At 42.8% G+C, this 15,694-nt stretch overlaps 1 protein-coding gene across 1 annotated transcript; it reads left to right on the forward strand.

The window, feature by feature from the left end:
- Nucleotides 1–2,578: 2,578 nt before the first annotated feature.
- Nucleotides 2,579–5,824, forward strand: LOC124657489 (probable leucine-rich repeat receptor-like protein kinase At1g35710). The gene is made up of 2 exons (XM_047196034.1): nt 2,579–5,438; nt 5,538–5,824. Exons 1-2 carry the CDS (start codon nt 2,579–2,581, stop codon nt 5,822–5,824), a joined length of 3,147 nt encoding a protein of 1,048 aa, XP_047051990.1.
- The last annotated feature ends 9,870 nt before the right edge of the window (nt 5,825–15,694 follow it).

Here is a 15,694-nt window from a genome sequence, read left to right on the forward strand (position 1 = left end):
AACAGCGAGCAGTCGCGCCGAGACGCTCCCCAAAAACCTTATCGCCCGTCTCCCGGTGCAGGATCTCAACGGACGGAGTTTCGGAGGCCTGCTCTCCCGAACGGCTGTGCACGCAGTCGCCGGGATGGGGAAGACTAGAGAGTAGCACAGCAAAAGGAACTTCGCGAGAGAGATCTAAGAGCACTGTTCTCCAGATCTGATCGGTCCCCTTGTATAGCCTAGGAGGAAGCCGACCCGACCGCGTTGACACGCGTAGGAAGCCAGGGACACGCGGCGAGCATGCACATGCACCAAGCAAAAATTTAGGCTTCCTTGAGTGTGTCTCGAACTCGAACTCGAGTCACGAAACGCGACGTGCGTGCGTGACGTGGCGTGCCGAGGAGGAGGAGTGCGCGAGGGCTTCTTCTATTCTCACTCACTTGGAGTGACTAGAACAGCAGCCCTTATATACCACTCCAACTCTCTCCCAACTAGTAATGTGGGACTAAAATTTGTCCCCCAAGGCTGTTCCAAGCTGTCAATATGATGGGTCTTGATATTTCAGAAATTGTAGATTATATGGGTTGTCTGACTGGACTGCAGCCCATCTACATTCAACAAAATAATCGTGAACCATGTAGTCTCCAAAGTGACTGACGTACTTTTGGCAGGCCTCGTTGGCCACCGAGAATTATGTTTAAACCTTGGGCCGTATTGTTGTCATTTACGATGTAGGGTGCCCTTAGCTGGCTCTGTACTAGTGTTGCATTGTTCGTTAGATAAGAGAGGCATGTTAGGCCGATGTTGTGCCACAAAATATGTAAACCTCAGAGGGTGTCACTGACGGTCAGATTCATACTTCTCTTTCCGCTCCTAGTAGTCATCCTGATATCTTCAACCTCAGTGATCACCTCAAATCTTGACCAACGGATATCGTAAAAAAGAGGGTTCAAAGTTTCTAAAAAAAATGGTAGTCTAGAAGAATTTCACTGGATGGTTAGTTCCAAAACTAATCTACTAAAAAATTATGTAAAGCAGACAAACAGAAGAGAAATATTGCTTTTGGGCAGTTATGAGCTGGTTAGTTCCAAAAATAATCAATTTATATAGAAATTAGCCAATTGAACTTCTAAAGCAATAAATACAAGAGAATTCTCATCTCCGAACACACGACGAGCATGCTATTTTTGTTTTGTTTTGAACGGCTGGAAGCATCCACGGTCATCATAGAGAACCAGAGACAATTAGGAATGGAGAATTTTAGACTAGCCAGGAATGGAGAATCTTAGACTAGTAAAACACTAGTATAAGTGATCATGTCCGTCAGCTAGAAAACATCTCTGTTTGAGTTTGGCGAGAAAATAATATCCTGAAATCTTACGAGCGGACATGTGTCAAACGAACGGGGTCTCAGGCAAACGTACTAGGCGCCAGCCTGTTTTGTCCGGTTGCCACAAAAGTGGTAGGCTAGCTAATATTAGGTGTCATTTTTGAAAAAACTGTAACTTTTAAACCGTGCGGAGAAATTACAATTCGCTTTCACTTCTAAAATCTCCACGTCGAGAGCTTCGAAACTACATATGTATCAACGATTTTTTTAACAAGCAACTTTGATGCGCGATAGAGCAACTTTATTATGCAGAAAAACAACTTTGATGTGCGACAAAGCAACTTTGGTATGCAACGAAGTACATTTTTCGGTACACGAAGGCACAACTTTGATGCCCGACAACAATTTTGGTATCCATCGGAGCAATTTCAATGTGTGACGAAGAAACTTAAGTGCCATGCAGAGCAACATTGGTGCCCGACGACGTACTTTTCGAATCCTGCAGAGCACCTTTGGCGCCCAACTAAGAAAATTTAATGTCCTGTAGAGCAACTTTGGTACTCGATAGAGCAAATTTGGTTTGTGACGACCTAATTTGGCGTCCAGCAAAGCAACTCTGATGCCCACCAAATAAATTTTGGTAGATGGCTGAGCAACTTTGGCGTCCAGCGATGCAACTTTCGTTGTGAATGTAGATTTACGCTGTGCAGCAAAGTTGCTTCACCCCGCACTAAATTTGCATCATCTCACATTACAATTGCTTTGTCTCAAGTAGAAGTTGCTTTAGAAAAAACTTCATCAAAAGACATAGAAATTCAAAAGTGAAAGCGTCCTTAGTTTTGAAGAGCTTGCCGCAATGCTTTTATATTTAGACGCCGGCTAGAATACAACAACAAGCACGCGGCCGTCCGACGCGTCCAAATAATATAGCCGGCCTTCAGAACTGAGTCAAAGTTATCGCTGCAGAGTTTTTCTTTTTTGTGGGTGCGACTCACACCATGTGAGGCTGCTGTACATGTGTTTTTAAACCCCTGGAATTCAACTGGCACTTGACACCTCGAGCTCACACACCACCACCCGACACAAGCGCGGCCGCCGCGTTCTGCTCAGGACACCGGAGGTGCGCCATTCTCTCCATCTCCTTCATCTATGCATTCTCGCGTGTGTGCGTCTTGCTGCTAGACTTGTGGGGAGTGCTTCGATCAGTTAATTTACGTGAGATCACTTGGCGTATGCAGTCATCATACAGCCGGAGCACGCAGTAAGATCATGGCGAATTCCACACTACATCGCTTGGTTCTCTCGTTTGTCCTGCTTCCACTCCTTATTTCCAGGCACGCTGACGGCCGAGGCGCTTCGCTGATAGATCAAGCCGCGGCGCTCCTCCGCTGGAAATCATCAGTCAACTTCTCCTCCAAGCACCAGCTGGGAACCTGGAGAGACGACGGCATGTACCCGTGCAACTGGACCGGCATCACCTGCGGAGACACTCGGTCAAGCGGAGGAACCACGGTGAAGGTCATAAGAGAGCTCAATCTTGGCGGTGCCGGCATCGAAGGACAACTTCACACCCTGAGATTTCAATCACTCCCATACCTCGTCAATCTCGACCTCTCGAACAATAATATCTCTGGCCAAATCCCTCCTGCCTTGGGAAATCTCTCAAGACTTGTCATTCTTTATCTCGATGGGAATAGGCTCTCAGGTAGCATCCCATGGCAACTGGGACACCTTCAGAACATGAGGGAGCTGGATTTGACCTTCAATATTCTTTCTGGCCAAATACCTTCCGCCCTTGCGAACCTGACAAGCCTCAACTTTCTGGACCTGTCTGTTAATCGCCTGTCGGGACCTATACCTGAAGTGCTAGGACACATCCATACCTTGCAAGACATGTCCTTGGCAGTAAACAACCTCACTGGCACAATTCCTCCATCCCTTGGAAACCTCACAATGATCAAAAACCTGGTCTTATATCGGAATCAGGTCACTGGTCCGATCCCGGTAGAGCTTGGGATGCTCTCCAGCTTGACTGGTTTGGACTTCTCACAGAATCTTTTGACGGGCTCTATTCCTTCAACTGTTGCTGGAAATCTTACTTCAGTGACCTATTTTGATCTTCGGGGTAACCACATAACTGGATCCATCCCTCCCGAGTTCGGAAATCTCGTGAATCTGGAAGTGCTTGACATCTCGATGAATTTCATAGTTGGATCAGTGCCGACAAGTATTGGGAACATGTCTTCACTCAGGGATATACACATGGCAAGAAATAATCTCTCTGGGGAATTGCCGTCTGAGTTTGGAAACTTGGAAATTTTGGAATATCTTGCAGCCTATAGAAATCAGCTGTCTGGCATAATCCCTCAGAGTTTTGGAAAATTGGTTAGTATGATAGAAATGCGACTATTCTCCAATCAAATCTCCGGCTCTTTGCCTTCATCGCTCTCGAACCTTACCAATTTGGTCAGCATTCAACTGTCCGAAAACCAGCTAACAGGACACTTGCCAAATTTGTGCCAAAGTAAAAGGCTACATGTTCTTGTAGTTTATAATAACAATTTGGATGGACTTGTCCCAAAAGGCTTGAGGGATTGCAGTTCACTAACGACCATCATCCTCGGAAAGAATCTGATTGAGGGAGACATAACTGACGCATTTGGGGTGTATCCACATCTCAATATGATTGATTTATCTTCAAACAGGTTTGGAGGCCATCTCTCGCCAAATTGGGGCTCGTGTAAAAACTTGACAAAACTTAATTTTGGAGACAACATGCTAGAAGGCAGTATACCTTCTGAGTTAGGGGAGCTAAGAAATCTCAGAATTCTCGAACTCCGATTTAATAGGTTTATCGGTGAGATACCACAGGAAATTGGCAATTTAAGCAACCTGTACTGGATGGATTTAAGAAAAAATCAACTATCTGGCCAGATCCCTAAGCAAATCGGCCAACTTAGCAATCTTGAGATTCTTGATTTCTCAAGCAACATGTTGAGTGGTAAAATACCAGAAGAGATCGGAAGTTGTTTGAAATTGCGGTCAATAAATATGAATAACAACAACCTTAATGGAAGTCTTCCACCTAGTTTGGGCCATTTAGCTTCGATGCAAAGTATGCTTGATCTTAGTATGAATAGTCTCAGTGGATCAATACCATCGGAACTTAGCAAACTAGAGATGTTGATCTTCATAAACTTCTCACACAATCAATTAAATGGTGCAATCCCTATCTCCATTGCAAGCATGGAAAGCCTAACAATAATTGATGTATCATACAACTTCCTAGAAGGCTCTGTCCCAAAAGGGATTCGCAATGCATCAGCCGAATGGTTTCTCCACAATGAGGGTCTTTGCGGGGACTTTGTTGGCCTATCTCCTTGTGATATGCCCTCTACGGATCATAGGCGAAAGCATCACAAGTTTTTACTATCAGTCAGTGTTCCTTTGTTGGTTGCTACTATTTTAATAGCAGCCAGTGTAATTGCCTTTTCTATTCGCCGCAAGAAGCTATCTAAAAGTACTGCTGATGTGGGAAAAAGAAATGTCTTGTCAGTATGGAACTTTGATGGTAGAATGGCATTTGAGGACATTATCAATGCAACTGAAAATTTTGATGAGAAGCACTGCATTGGAGAGGGATCATATGGTAGTGTTTACAAAGCAAAACTTCAAGATGAACAAGTGGTTGCAGTCAAGAAACTCCATGTAGGAAATGAAGAGGCAGATGATGAAGAAAGGTTCCAGCATGAGATTGAAATGTTGACAAAAATTCGGCAGCGCAGCATCGTCAAACTGTATGGATATTGTTCTCATCCACGGTACCGGTTCCTTGTATGCCAGTTTATAGAGAGAGGAAATCTAGCTTCTATATTAAGCAATGAAGAACTAGCAATTGAGTTCCATTGGCAAAGAAGGACAACTCTCGTAAGAGATGTGGCTCAAGCCATCACTTACCTTCATCATGATGTTCACCCACCCATAATTCATCGAGACATCACAAGCAGAAACATCATACTAGATGTTGACTACAAAGCATTTGTCTCGGATTTTGGTATTGCAAGAATGTTAAAACCTGATTCGTCGAATTGGAGTACACTAGCAGGGACCTACGGCTACATGGCACCTGGTATATTTATTTAGTGCATTACTATATCCTTTAGTAAATTTTGTTTGATGCTTTTCACCGATACATACTTCTAATCCTTATGTTCTTGTTTGGGTGCAGAATTTTCCTACACATCTCAAGTTACAGAGAAATGTGATGTATATAGTTTTGGTGTCGTGGTGCTTGAAGTGTTGATGGGCAAACACCCAGGAGACGTGCAAAATTTTCTTTCTTCACTTAATGACCAATTTCTTCTCGAAGAAATTATTGATAGACAACTTCCTCGACCCAAAACTGATGAAGAGAAAGACGTTAAACGGTGTATCTCTGTGGCATTTGACTGCCTCCTTCCTTCACCTAAAGAAAGGCCAAGTATGCTGAAAGTTTACCAAGATCTTGTGACCTGAAATTACATGTTCAATCTTTGCAAATGTATATGCTCTTGTTTAGTCCAGAACGAAAATAGGCTCCCTTAGATGTATACTGGTATTGGTTATTTCAGAACAAACATAGAATGTATGGGCCATACATATACACTGTACAATCGTTTCATGCATAGAGATGATGGATCATGTTCGTTATAATATATTGAAAGGAGGCTCTTAAGTGTTTGTATCTGTCGCATATAGTTTGCAGTATGTGAACTTATGTTCCGAATATTCGGTGACTGATTCCTGAGCCTCGCCAAAGCAGAACATTTCGCTCTTATGGAAGTTTATTTTGAGACCCGATAAATGCTCAAAAGCTGCCAATATTAGCTTTAGATTCTGAGCTTTTTCGATGTCATGTTCCATAAATAAAATTGTATCGTTCGCGTATTGAAGAATTGATAAACCCCCATCAACAAGATGTGGGATCACGCCTTCAATTTGGCCATCAGATTTAGCTAGCTCGATCAAGCTAGCGAGCATATCAGCCACAATGTTGAATAATAGTGGTGATAGAGGATCGCCCTGGCGTAAGCCTTTTCGTGTCTGAAAGAAGCGTCCCGTATCGTCATTGACACGAATCGCTACACTTCCTCCATACATAAAATTATTGATCAGCGCTCTCCACTCGGGTGAAAAACCTTTCATCCCGAGTGTCCGATGAAGAAAAGACCAATTAACTTTATCGTAAGCCTTCTCAAAATCAAGGCCAGTTAACTGTTTGGCTGTGGCCAAGGCCAGTTCCCTATCAACTATCTGGGCATCCCGATTCATTATCGGAGATTAACTATAGCTGAATGGAAACTAGTTGAGGAAAGACTTCAGAAGAGACTTAGTAGTTGGAAAGGTAAATTGCTATCCCTCGGAGGAAGATTGGTACTCATTAATGCAGTACTCACTAACATGGTGATGTATATGATATCCTTCTTCATCTTGCCAAAAGGTGTGTTACACAAGCTCGACCATTATAGATCGAGATTTTTTTGACAAGGGGATAGTGAAAAAAGAAATATCGACTGGTCAAGTGATCTGTCGTATGCCGACCCAGAGATATGGGTGGGTTGAGGGTTCATGACCTTGAAGTCAAGAACTCGGCCTTGTTGGGTAAGTGGCTCTATAAGCTGCTAACAGAACATGGCGTATGGCACACCATAATTAAACGAAAGTACATTTGCGAGAAAGCGTTATCCCAAATACTTTGGAAACCGGGTGACTCGCATTTCTAGGCTGGCCTAATGGCAACGAAGAATTTTTTTTCTTCACATATGGTACTTTTAATATTAAGGATGGATCGCAGATTCGTTTCTGGGTGGATACATGGCTAGGGAATATGCCTCTCTCAGAACAATATCCAGCGTTATATAGCATTGCTCGTCGCAAAAGTGATACCATTGCATTAGTAATGGCAACCTCACCTCCAACAGTAACGTTTAGACGAGATTTAATCGGTCCGAAACTTCTAGCATGGAATACCTTACTTCTACGTTCGGAATCCATTCAGTTGTCAGAAGGTCAGGATGAATTTCGTTGGAACTTACAACTCAATGGAAAGTTCTCTGTAAGTTCTTTGTACAATGCAATTATCCAACCTCAAATACCAGTTGATAAGAACAAGAAAATTTGGAAGATGAAAATACCGCTCAAAATTAAGATTTTTGGCTGGTATTTACGTCGAGGAGTAATCCTAACCAAAGACAATCTTGTGAAACGCAATTGGCATGGGAGTACGAAATGTGTTTTCTGTCACCACAACGAGATGATTAAACACCTGTTCTTCCAATGTCGCATTGCCAGGTCTATATGGTCATGCATCCAAGTATATCCCCCGACTAGTGTGGCCAATATCTGTGGTAATTGGCTTCATGGTATTGATCACAGATTTAGAACTCTTATTAGGGTGGGGGCGCTTGCCATTTTATGGTCGCTATGGCTATGTAGAAATGACAAGTTTTTAATGATAAGAATTTTTCTCTCTTGCAGGTTATCTACAGATGTACCGCTACTCTTCGTTCGTGGTCTGCGCTGCAAAAGATGGAGAATCGCGACCTCTTTACGGAGGTCTGTACACGGTTGGAGGACGCGGCGAGGGATACTGTTTCCCTACATGAGTGGCAGCATAATCTACGGTTTGGGCCTCCGCCTTCATCTTAGGCGTCGTTCAGTTGCTCATGCTTTGATATGTAATTCGCCTTTATGATCACTTTAGACTTTTTGAAACTTTTCGAACGGCTGCGTGCATCTTAGCTATGCAGAGGTCGGATGTAATTGCTTCCTGAAGTAATAAAAGCGCCCATTATCGAAAAAAAATGTGAACTTATGTTATCTCCTGATAATGCCAAGTGAACCAGTTCCGTATTATTGCACTTCCCAAAGAAGAATATTGTAGCTGCCATGGATAGCAAATAAGTGGATAGCAGGCTGGAGAAGAATTAAACAGGTCTGACATAAGAAAATAAGATAAGACAAGTGAAGAACTTCATTGACTTCTGAAGTGAACAACTTTATTCTACTAATATACAATCCTTAACCTAGCGAATTTTTTTAAATAATACGAATATTTTATTTAAGTGCAGTAATAGCGCTCGTTTTCAAAAAATTTGGAAAGTGTGAACTCGTCGGACACTAGCTGACCGACCGGTCAGCAGCGGGCCGATCGGCCAGCAGCTGGCCGACTGCAGGCTGCGCAGACGGGGGACAGGGCGACTGCGGTGACCCAGCATACCACTGCATGTTGTAGTATACAAGTCGTTGATATGATCTTTGCGAAGGGACTTCTTCTCAAATTGCCATATCCCTCAGAGTGGTACAACAGAAACATTGCAGGTCATAACACTCCATACTTTATTACAAACATTGTCTTAACAAGTTGGTATTCTCACAGAGTCCTATGAGAACACCCTAAGATACTACTTAAGTACGATTACAACTCATAACAATATAAAAGAGAGCTCAACAACTTATTTAGGTAAGTTCTACGTTGCTCGGCTCTATGATACTAGGGTATGTCACTACTCCTCCACCTCCGTGTCATCTGGTCCGTAGACTATCCCATAGTCTACGCCTTCCACTCCGCCGGTAAGATCAGGTTCTTCGTAGACCAGCTCGTAGCTTCCTTCTGGTGCTCCATCGTTGATAGCCTCCACTTCCGGATCACGAGTCTAGCAAGGGTGTCGAAAGAAAGTGAGTACAGAGGTACTCAGCAAGTTCTAAAAGAATAAAAAGGTGTTTGATGCACTAGCTACGACCATTGATCAGGAAATCTCCGGTCAATGCATGTTTTGCAATCATTTCTTAAAAAGGTTGCTTTTATTATGAAAACTATGCCCGTCAGTCTTCACAGGTTGACCAGAACTTCGTGGAGTTCCTTTCCTGCCGCGTTCGCAGTTCCCTTCCCGGAACAAGGAGTGACAGCCACAATTTGATACACTCTGCAGAGGTGCGTTACTTTTCCCACAAGAGATCTCACCCTTTTTGCCATCCGCAGGGACTTGCCCCCGTTCACACTTCCTTTGGTGTGAGGCCAGGTATAAAGATCCAAGCCCACACCGCCTTCTCCGCGACTGCAAACCCACCCTTTTGTCCGACCGTACACCTCCAGTAGACTTCCCCCGATAATACGGCTTTACTCATGGTGTACTCCGGACAATCCCTCATAGATCGTTGAGCTTATCATCACTAATGGATGGGGATTTAAAAGGATTTCCCAACCTATTGCGGCAGGTGCCTCCAAGCACCCCACCAGCTCTCCGATCCGTTGGCGTGCAGAAGGGAAAAGATACAGCTGGCTTTTCCAGAGCCATTATAGATCTCATGGTCAACGCGGTTTGTACGGCGCTAGAATCACTGGACGGCATTGGTAATTAATCCTAGGGTGATATAACCCATTGCAATGGAACCTCCACCATATCAACACATACCATGGTTCCATTGCCATCCACATAGTCATATTCATAGTTGGAAAATAACATTTCATTTGCGATGCAGGAATGATAAGTATATAGCTTTGCATTAAAGTAGTAGAAAATAATCAAGTTGACATGAGCAAGGGTGAACTTGCCTGTGGACTGCGAGATAGTGCAGTTCAATGCAGTCGATGGAACCTGGACCTCGGGTTCTGTAAGAAGCATCATTGTCCGGTAAGGACAATGTTATAAAAATCCAAATAATGCAATCATGGATGTATTATTTTATGTTGAATCCCTTTACCCCATTGAGTTATTACAATTTAGGGTTGTATTTAAGATTTATGTCTTTGACGGTAATTTACAATTGATTTAAAAGTATTAATCATCGTAATTCACACAAAGTACAACAATTCAAAGTAAAATGATTTTACTTGATAATTACCTTAGTCATTCCAAAATAATTTGAAATTATAGAGTTACCTCTATAGTTTTTGGAATAAAAAGAAATATAGTAGTTTTCTGGGAAAAATTCCCTTGTTCAAAAGAAATGACTTGGAATAATAGAATCTCATTTTGAAATGTTGGAGAATAAGTATTTGAACTTATTTGAGATTTTTCCTTGAATTTTAAATACAAGGAAATAATAATTCAAATTCCAAGTTATTATTTAAATTCTGAAAATTCATAATTTTGAATTTGTTCCATAAATTCCATTTCATATTTTATTCTGGTTAAGATTTATTTTTCATTTATAAATCCAATTTTTATTGGATTTTTAGAGTTGTTTATGATTTATAAAAATTTGGTAAAGTTTTGGTCTTTTATTAAATGTAAAATGACCAAAATACCCCTGGACCCCTATTGGGCCCAGCCCAATTAAACTAACCCGGGGACGGCCCAAATAGGCTGGCCCCTTTTGGGTTCGGTGGCGCCGAAGCGGCCCACCTCACTCACTCTCACTCGGCCCTCTCCTCACTCGACCTAACCCTAGCCTCTGGCGATCCCGTGGCGATGGCGTCGCCGCCATGGCCGCCGCCCTGCTCCGGCCATCGCCGGCCTCCTCCGCCGTAGCCCTCTACAGCTCCTGAACCGCCGCGAGCAGATCTATCGATCTGTCCGCGCCGTTTTTCCCCTCTCGTCCTCTCCTGGCGAATCGCCTCGATCTGGATCCACTGGAGAATCGCCTCGACGAACTCCGGCGAGATCTCGTCCTTGCCGACGACGTGCGCGCCTCCGAGATCGACCTGGCGCGGGTGCTGCTCGCAGCGCCTGTGCCGTCGTCTCCATGCTGTGCTGCTTGTGGTGGTGTTCGTCGGCGTAACGCCGGCGACTTCCCTGGCTTTGCAACTGCTATGGCCGCGCGGGCATTGCCTCGCCATGCCATAGCTTCCGCTTCCGTGCGCGGGTAAGGTCCTATGCTCCTCCTCCTTCTCTTCTGTGCGCCTCCCCTTGTTACTGTGCTTCTTCCTCCTCATGCTATGTCACTCTCTGGTGATCTTGTGATCATCTAGAGTCATGCTACTGCTGCGCAATCTTACTGTGCTTCGGTTTACTGCAAGCTCATGGTCAGATTACCAGTTACTGGTACTGGCACATGTCGATTTGCTTGCTGTTCATGCTAGGCTTGCTTCTCTGCTACTTCTAGCTTGCTCTACACTTGCCCTGCTCTACTGTGCTTGCTTTGGCTTGATATACCCTGCTGTTCATGCTTATGGGCTTGCTATGCTTACTGGTTTATCATACTTGCTTGCCTAGGTGTACTTGTGTTGCATCTGTGACACTTGTGTGTGTGCCAGGGGTGCCTGTGATATGATTCAGTACTAATTCTGCAAGCCAATGATCCTTTGGATCATTTCTTGCTTGTTGGCTAATCTCTCTGTGTAGCTTGGCTTGCTATGATTGATCAACTTGATCAATTGATGGTCAGTGATGGCTTACTGGCTAATACTGTGGTTAAATGATTCACTTATCTGGTGATGCTGATGCTCGAGCATCACTGTACTGTTGCTTACTTGTGCTGTTGCTTACTTTTAGCTATCTAGACTTGCTCTAGTGGCTATGAATTAAGTTGTATTGCTTAACAGTATGCTGTTGTCATGCTTAGCATGGATCTGTAATAAATTCATGCTTGGATTACTTGATTATGATGAACTGCTTATGCAGTGATGATTTAAATGTCTTGCTTGTATATGAGTTTGCTGTTCATGATTATTTTACAAGCAATTAAACTCTGAATCCATTTCTGGATAGTGATGTGATCTATTTGTCTTGCTCTTATTTGGTGCTAAGTGTGATGTGACCTCAGTAGCCTTGCTACTCGATCGGTTGCTCACCTAGTTGGTTGGATCTTGTTGGCTACTCAACTTTGCTTGCATATTAGGGGATCATAGTAAGTATGAATGCCAATATGCTTGCCTGTGAAGAAATCTAGGGTTTCTGATGGTTATGTGCCTAGGATTTTCTGTGTAGTCTTAGCTGCTAATCTATGCTATCTACTGGTGCTATCTGTGCATGTGATCTTGCTAGTGTGCATCTGTGCATGCTTTCTAGCTTCTGTGCACATGATTTGTATCTGGATGGTTTCTGTCTTAGTAGCTTTTGACTGGCAGTAATCCTTGGTGAAAACCAAGTGATGATCTACCCATATGAGCATCTGCTCATCCCATGCTTAGTTCATGCATATGATGGATTAGATCCATTGGATCTTTTCCAGGAACTAGGTATACCTTGTTCCAGCTCCTAGAAAGTAATGCTTTGTTGATGCGGACTTGGGTTTGTTCACAGCCCTTCACCTCCGGATCTTGGATGATCTTCTAGGTCACCATGATTTCGATGGTTTGAGTGGTTGTGTGTGTGGGTTATGTTCTTGCTCAAGAACAGGATGAATCGAGCTTGCTCTTGCTTCACCCTTACCTGGTGAATCCTATCTGGTCGACTGGTTATGGTTTCTAGGGTTTGTGCTCCTTTTATATGATCCCTACTTCTCTCCCTGCATTGACACACAAGCCTGGCTTGCTTGGTGACTAATCTGTTGCATGGCCTTGCTGTTGCTGCCCGAGCACACTTGAGCCGTGTGCTCTCATATGCTTGAAACTTGAGCCCCGGTGTGTGCTCGGGTTTGGTCTGCTGCTTGCCCTTATCTTGTGCTTGTCCTCGGTTTTGGACAAGCACAAGTGTGCATGTCACTTGGTTCTGTCCAAACTGAATATTGTGTTGTTTGCTAACTGTAACATTTTGGCTAGTTTGATTCTTTGTTTTGCAGGTTTATGAAGTTGGACATGGCCAGAAGATATTCTCCAAGTCATATAGTCTAGGTTTTAGGTTAGGAATAAAATTGTAATCTTCATTTTCATTTCGTTTCTTATTTATCAATTCTTGTATCAAGAATATTGTAAAGACTTTGTAATCTGTGTTGATATCAATAAAGCCCAAGGTTTTTGTTTATGAGCTTTTGATTATGTGACATTTATATTCTGAAATAAACATTGTATTTATGATTTACTTTGAAATTCAAAGTTGTTTGAATTCATAAGTTGTTTGAATTATGAATTCCATTTATATTGTTCAATGTTTATTGTTTAATATATTAACACTTGTCAAATGAAATCAATTCCCCAAATCAACAAGATACAAAAGAGATCATGTCGAAATTTCCCTAACTCACATTGCCTAACCCTAAGTGCAAAATGAGAGAGAACCTCGATCCCTCTTAGGTTTAGTTGCAATAAGGCGCGAAAATTTCCCCCGTTTTGCGATGAAATGCACATCCCATTTCTAAATCTACCCTTCGTTGTTCCTATGTTCCGGGTTATTACAGCCTCTCCCCTTAACGAAACTTCGTCCCGAAGTTAAGATTGGTACTCGAACATCTCGGGGTAAGACTTCCTTAATTCTTCTTCCGTCTCCCAAGTTGCTTCTCGCTCAGGATGGTGTTGCCATTGCACCTTACAATATTTGATTGCCCTGTTCCTTAACTTCTTCCACTTGTACCTCCAAAATCTTTTCCGGTCTTTCCACATAAGTTAGGTCGGACTGCAATTCTATTTCTTCATATGTGATAGGATCATCCGGTGCCTTCAAACACTTTCTCGAGTTGTGATACATGAAATACATTATGAACTTGACTTAGTTGTGCCGGTAACTCCAACTCAAAAGTCTGTTCCTCGATTCCGATTGATTATCTTAAATGGTCCAATATATCGAGGACTTAACTTTCCTTTCACTCCGAACCTCTTAAGTCCTTTCATTGGGCTAACCTTTAAATATACCATGTCTCCTACTTTCGGTTCCCAATCTCTCCTCTTTAAGTCGGCGTAACTCTTCTGACGACTCTGAGCTATTTTGAGTCTATCCCGGATCACCTCGATGACGTCTTGTCTCTCCTTGATGTAGTCTGGTGTAAACTCCTTGTTTTCTCCGGTTTCAAACCAACAAATTGGTGATCTACACTTCCTTCCGTACAATGCTTCGTACGGTGCCATCTGAATGCTACTCTGATAACTATTGTTATATGAGAACTCCGCTAAAGGTAAATGATCCTCCCATGAGCCTCCAAAGTTTAGAGCACAAGCTCTAAGCATGTCTTCAAGTATCTGATTGGTTCTTTCGGTTTGTCCTCCGGTTTGTGGATGATATGCTGTACTGAAATCCAACTTGGATCCCAAAGATTCTTGTAGTTGTTTCCAGAATGCTGATGTGAAAATCGAACCTCTATCCGAGACTATCTTCTTTGGTACTCCATGCTTACTCACAATTTCCTTCACATATATATCCACAAGCTTTTCTGCAGTATCTTTTGTGTTTACGGCTATGAAATGAGCGCTCTTGGTAAGTCTATCCACTATTACCCATATCATATCCTTCTTCTTACTAGTCATTGGTAGACCAGTAACAAAATCCATTCCGATTTCATCCCATTTCCATTCCGGTATCTCTAGTGGTTTGAGTAATCCCGTAGGACTCTGATGCTCTGCCTTCACTCGTTGACATGTATGACATTCCGAGACATATTGTGCTATTTCTCTTTTCATGTTGTTCCACCGAACATCTCCTTCAAATCCATATACATCTTGGTACTTCCTGGATGTATGGAATAAGGGGTTTCATGTGCTTCTTTTAATATGATTGACTTCACTTCGGATCATCCGGTACACAGATCCTTTTCTGGAAATATAATGAATCAAAATCCCCTAGATGGAATTCGATGGTCTTCCTTCGCCAATCCTCTTGATTTCCTCTTGAATGAACAAATCATCCGCTTGCTTTCGGATAATCTCATATTTCAAGTCTGAGTACATCTCATCCATAATCCTCATGGTTGCTATACTTCCTTTGACATTACCCTGAATAAACAGAATCTGAGCATCTTCTAACTCTTTCCGAAGTTCCTTTGGAATTTCCCATTCCGTAGGTTGAGTCTCCGTACTCTTTCTGCTTAAGGCATCTGCTACTACATTAGCCTTGCACGGGGTATAGTTGATCTTAAGGTCGTAATCCTTAATCAACTCTAACCATCTCTTCTGCCTCATGTTTAATTCCTTTTGGGTGAAGAAATATTTCAAACTTTTATGATCGGTGTATAACTCACACTTGGATCCGTATAGAAATTGTCTCCAACTCTTCAGAGCATACACAATCGCCGCTAACTCTAGATCATGTACTTGGGTAGTTGTGTTCATGTGGTTTCAACTCGCCTTGATCCATAAGCTATTACCTTCCGATCTTGCATCGAACACATCCAAGTCCATTCTTGGAAGCATCACAATACACCGTGTAATCCTTTCCGGGCTCGAGAGCTGCTAATACCGGTGCTCGTGGTTAACTTATCCTTGAGTGTTTGGAAGCTGGCTTCACACTCATCTCGTCCATACAAATGGAGTATTTTTCTTGAGTAGCTTGGTCATTGGTCCCGCAATCTTCGAAAATCCCTCTATGAATCTTCTAT

This window comes from Lolium rigidum, chromosome 5, assembly GCF_022539505.1.
Source record: "Lolium rigidum isolate FL_2022 chromosome 5, APGP_CSIRO_Lrig_0.1, whole genome shotgun sequence".
NCBI lineage: Eukaryota > Viridiplantae > Streptophyta > Magnoliopsida > Poales > Poaceae > Lolium > Lolium rigidum.

Coding starts and splice junctions, on each gene's coding strand:
- LOC124657489 (XM_047196034.1), top strand. CDS start 2,579: ATGGCGAATTCCACACTACATCGCTTGGTTCTCTCGTTTGTCCTGCTT. Junction 5,439..5,537: donor CTACGGCTACATGGCACCTG/GTATATTTATTT, acceptor GTTTGGGTGCAG/AATTTTCCTACACATCTCAA.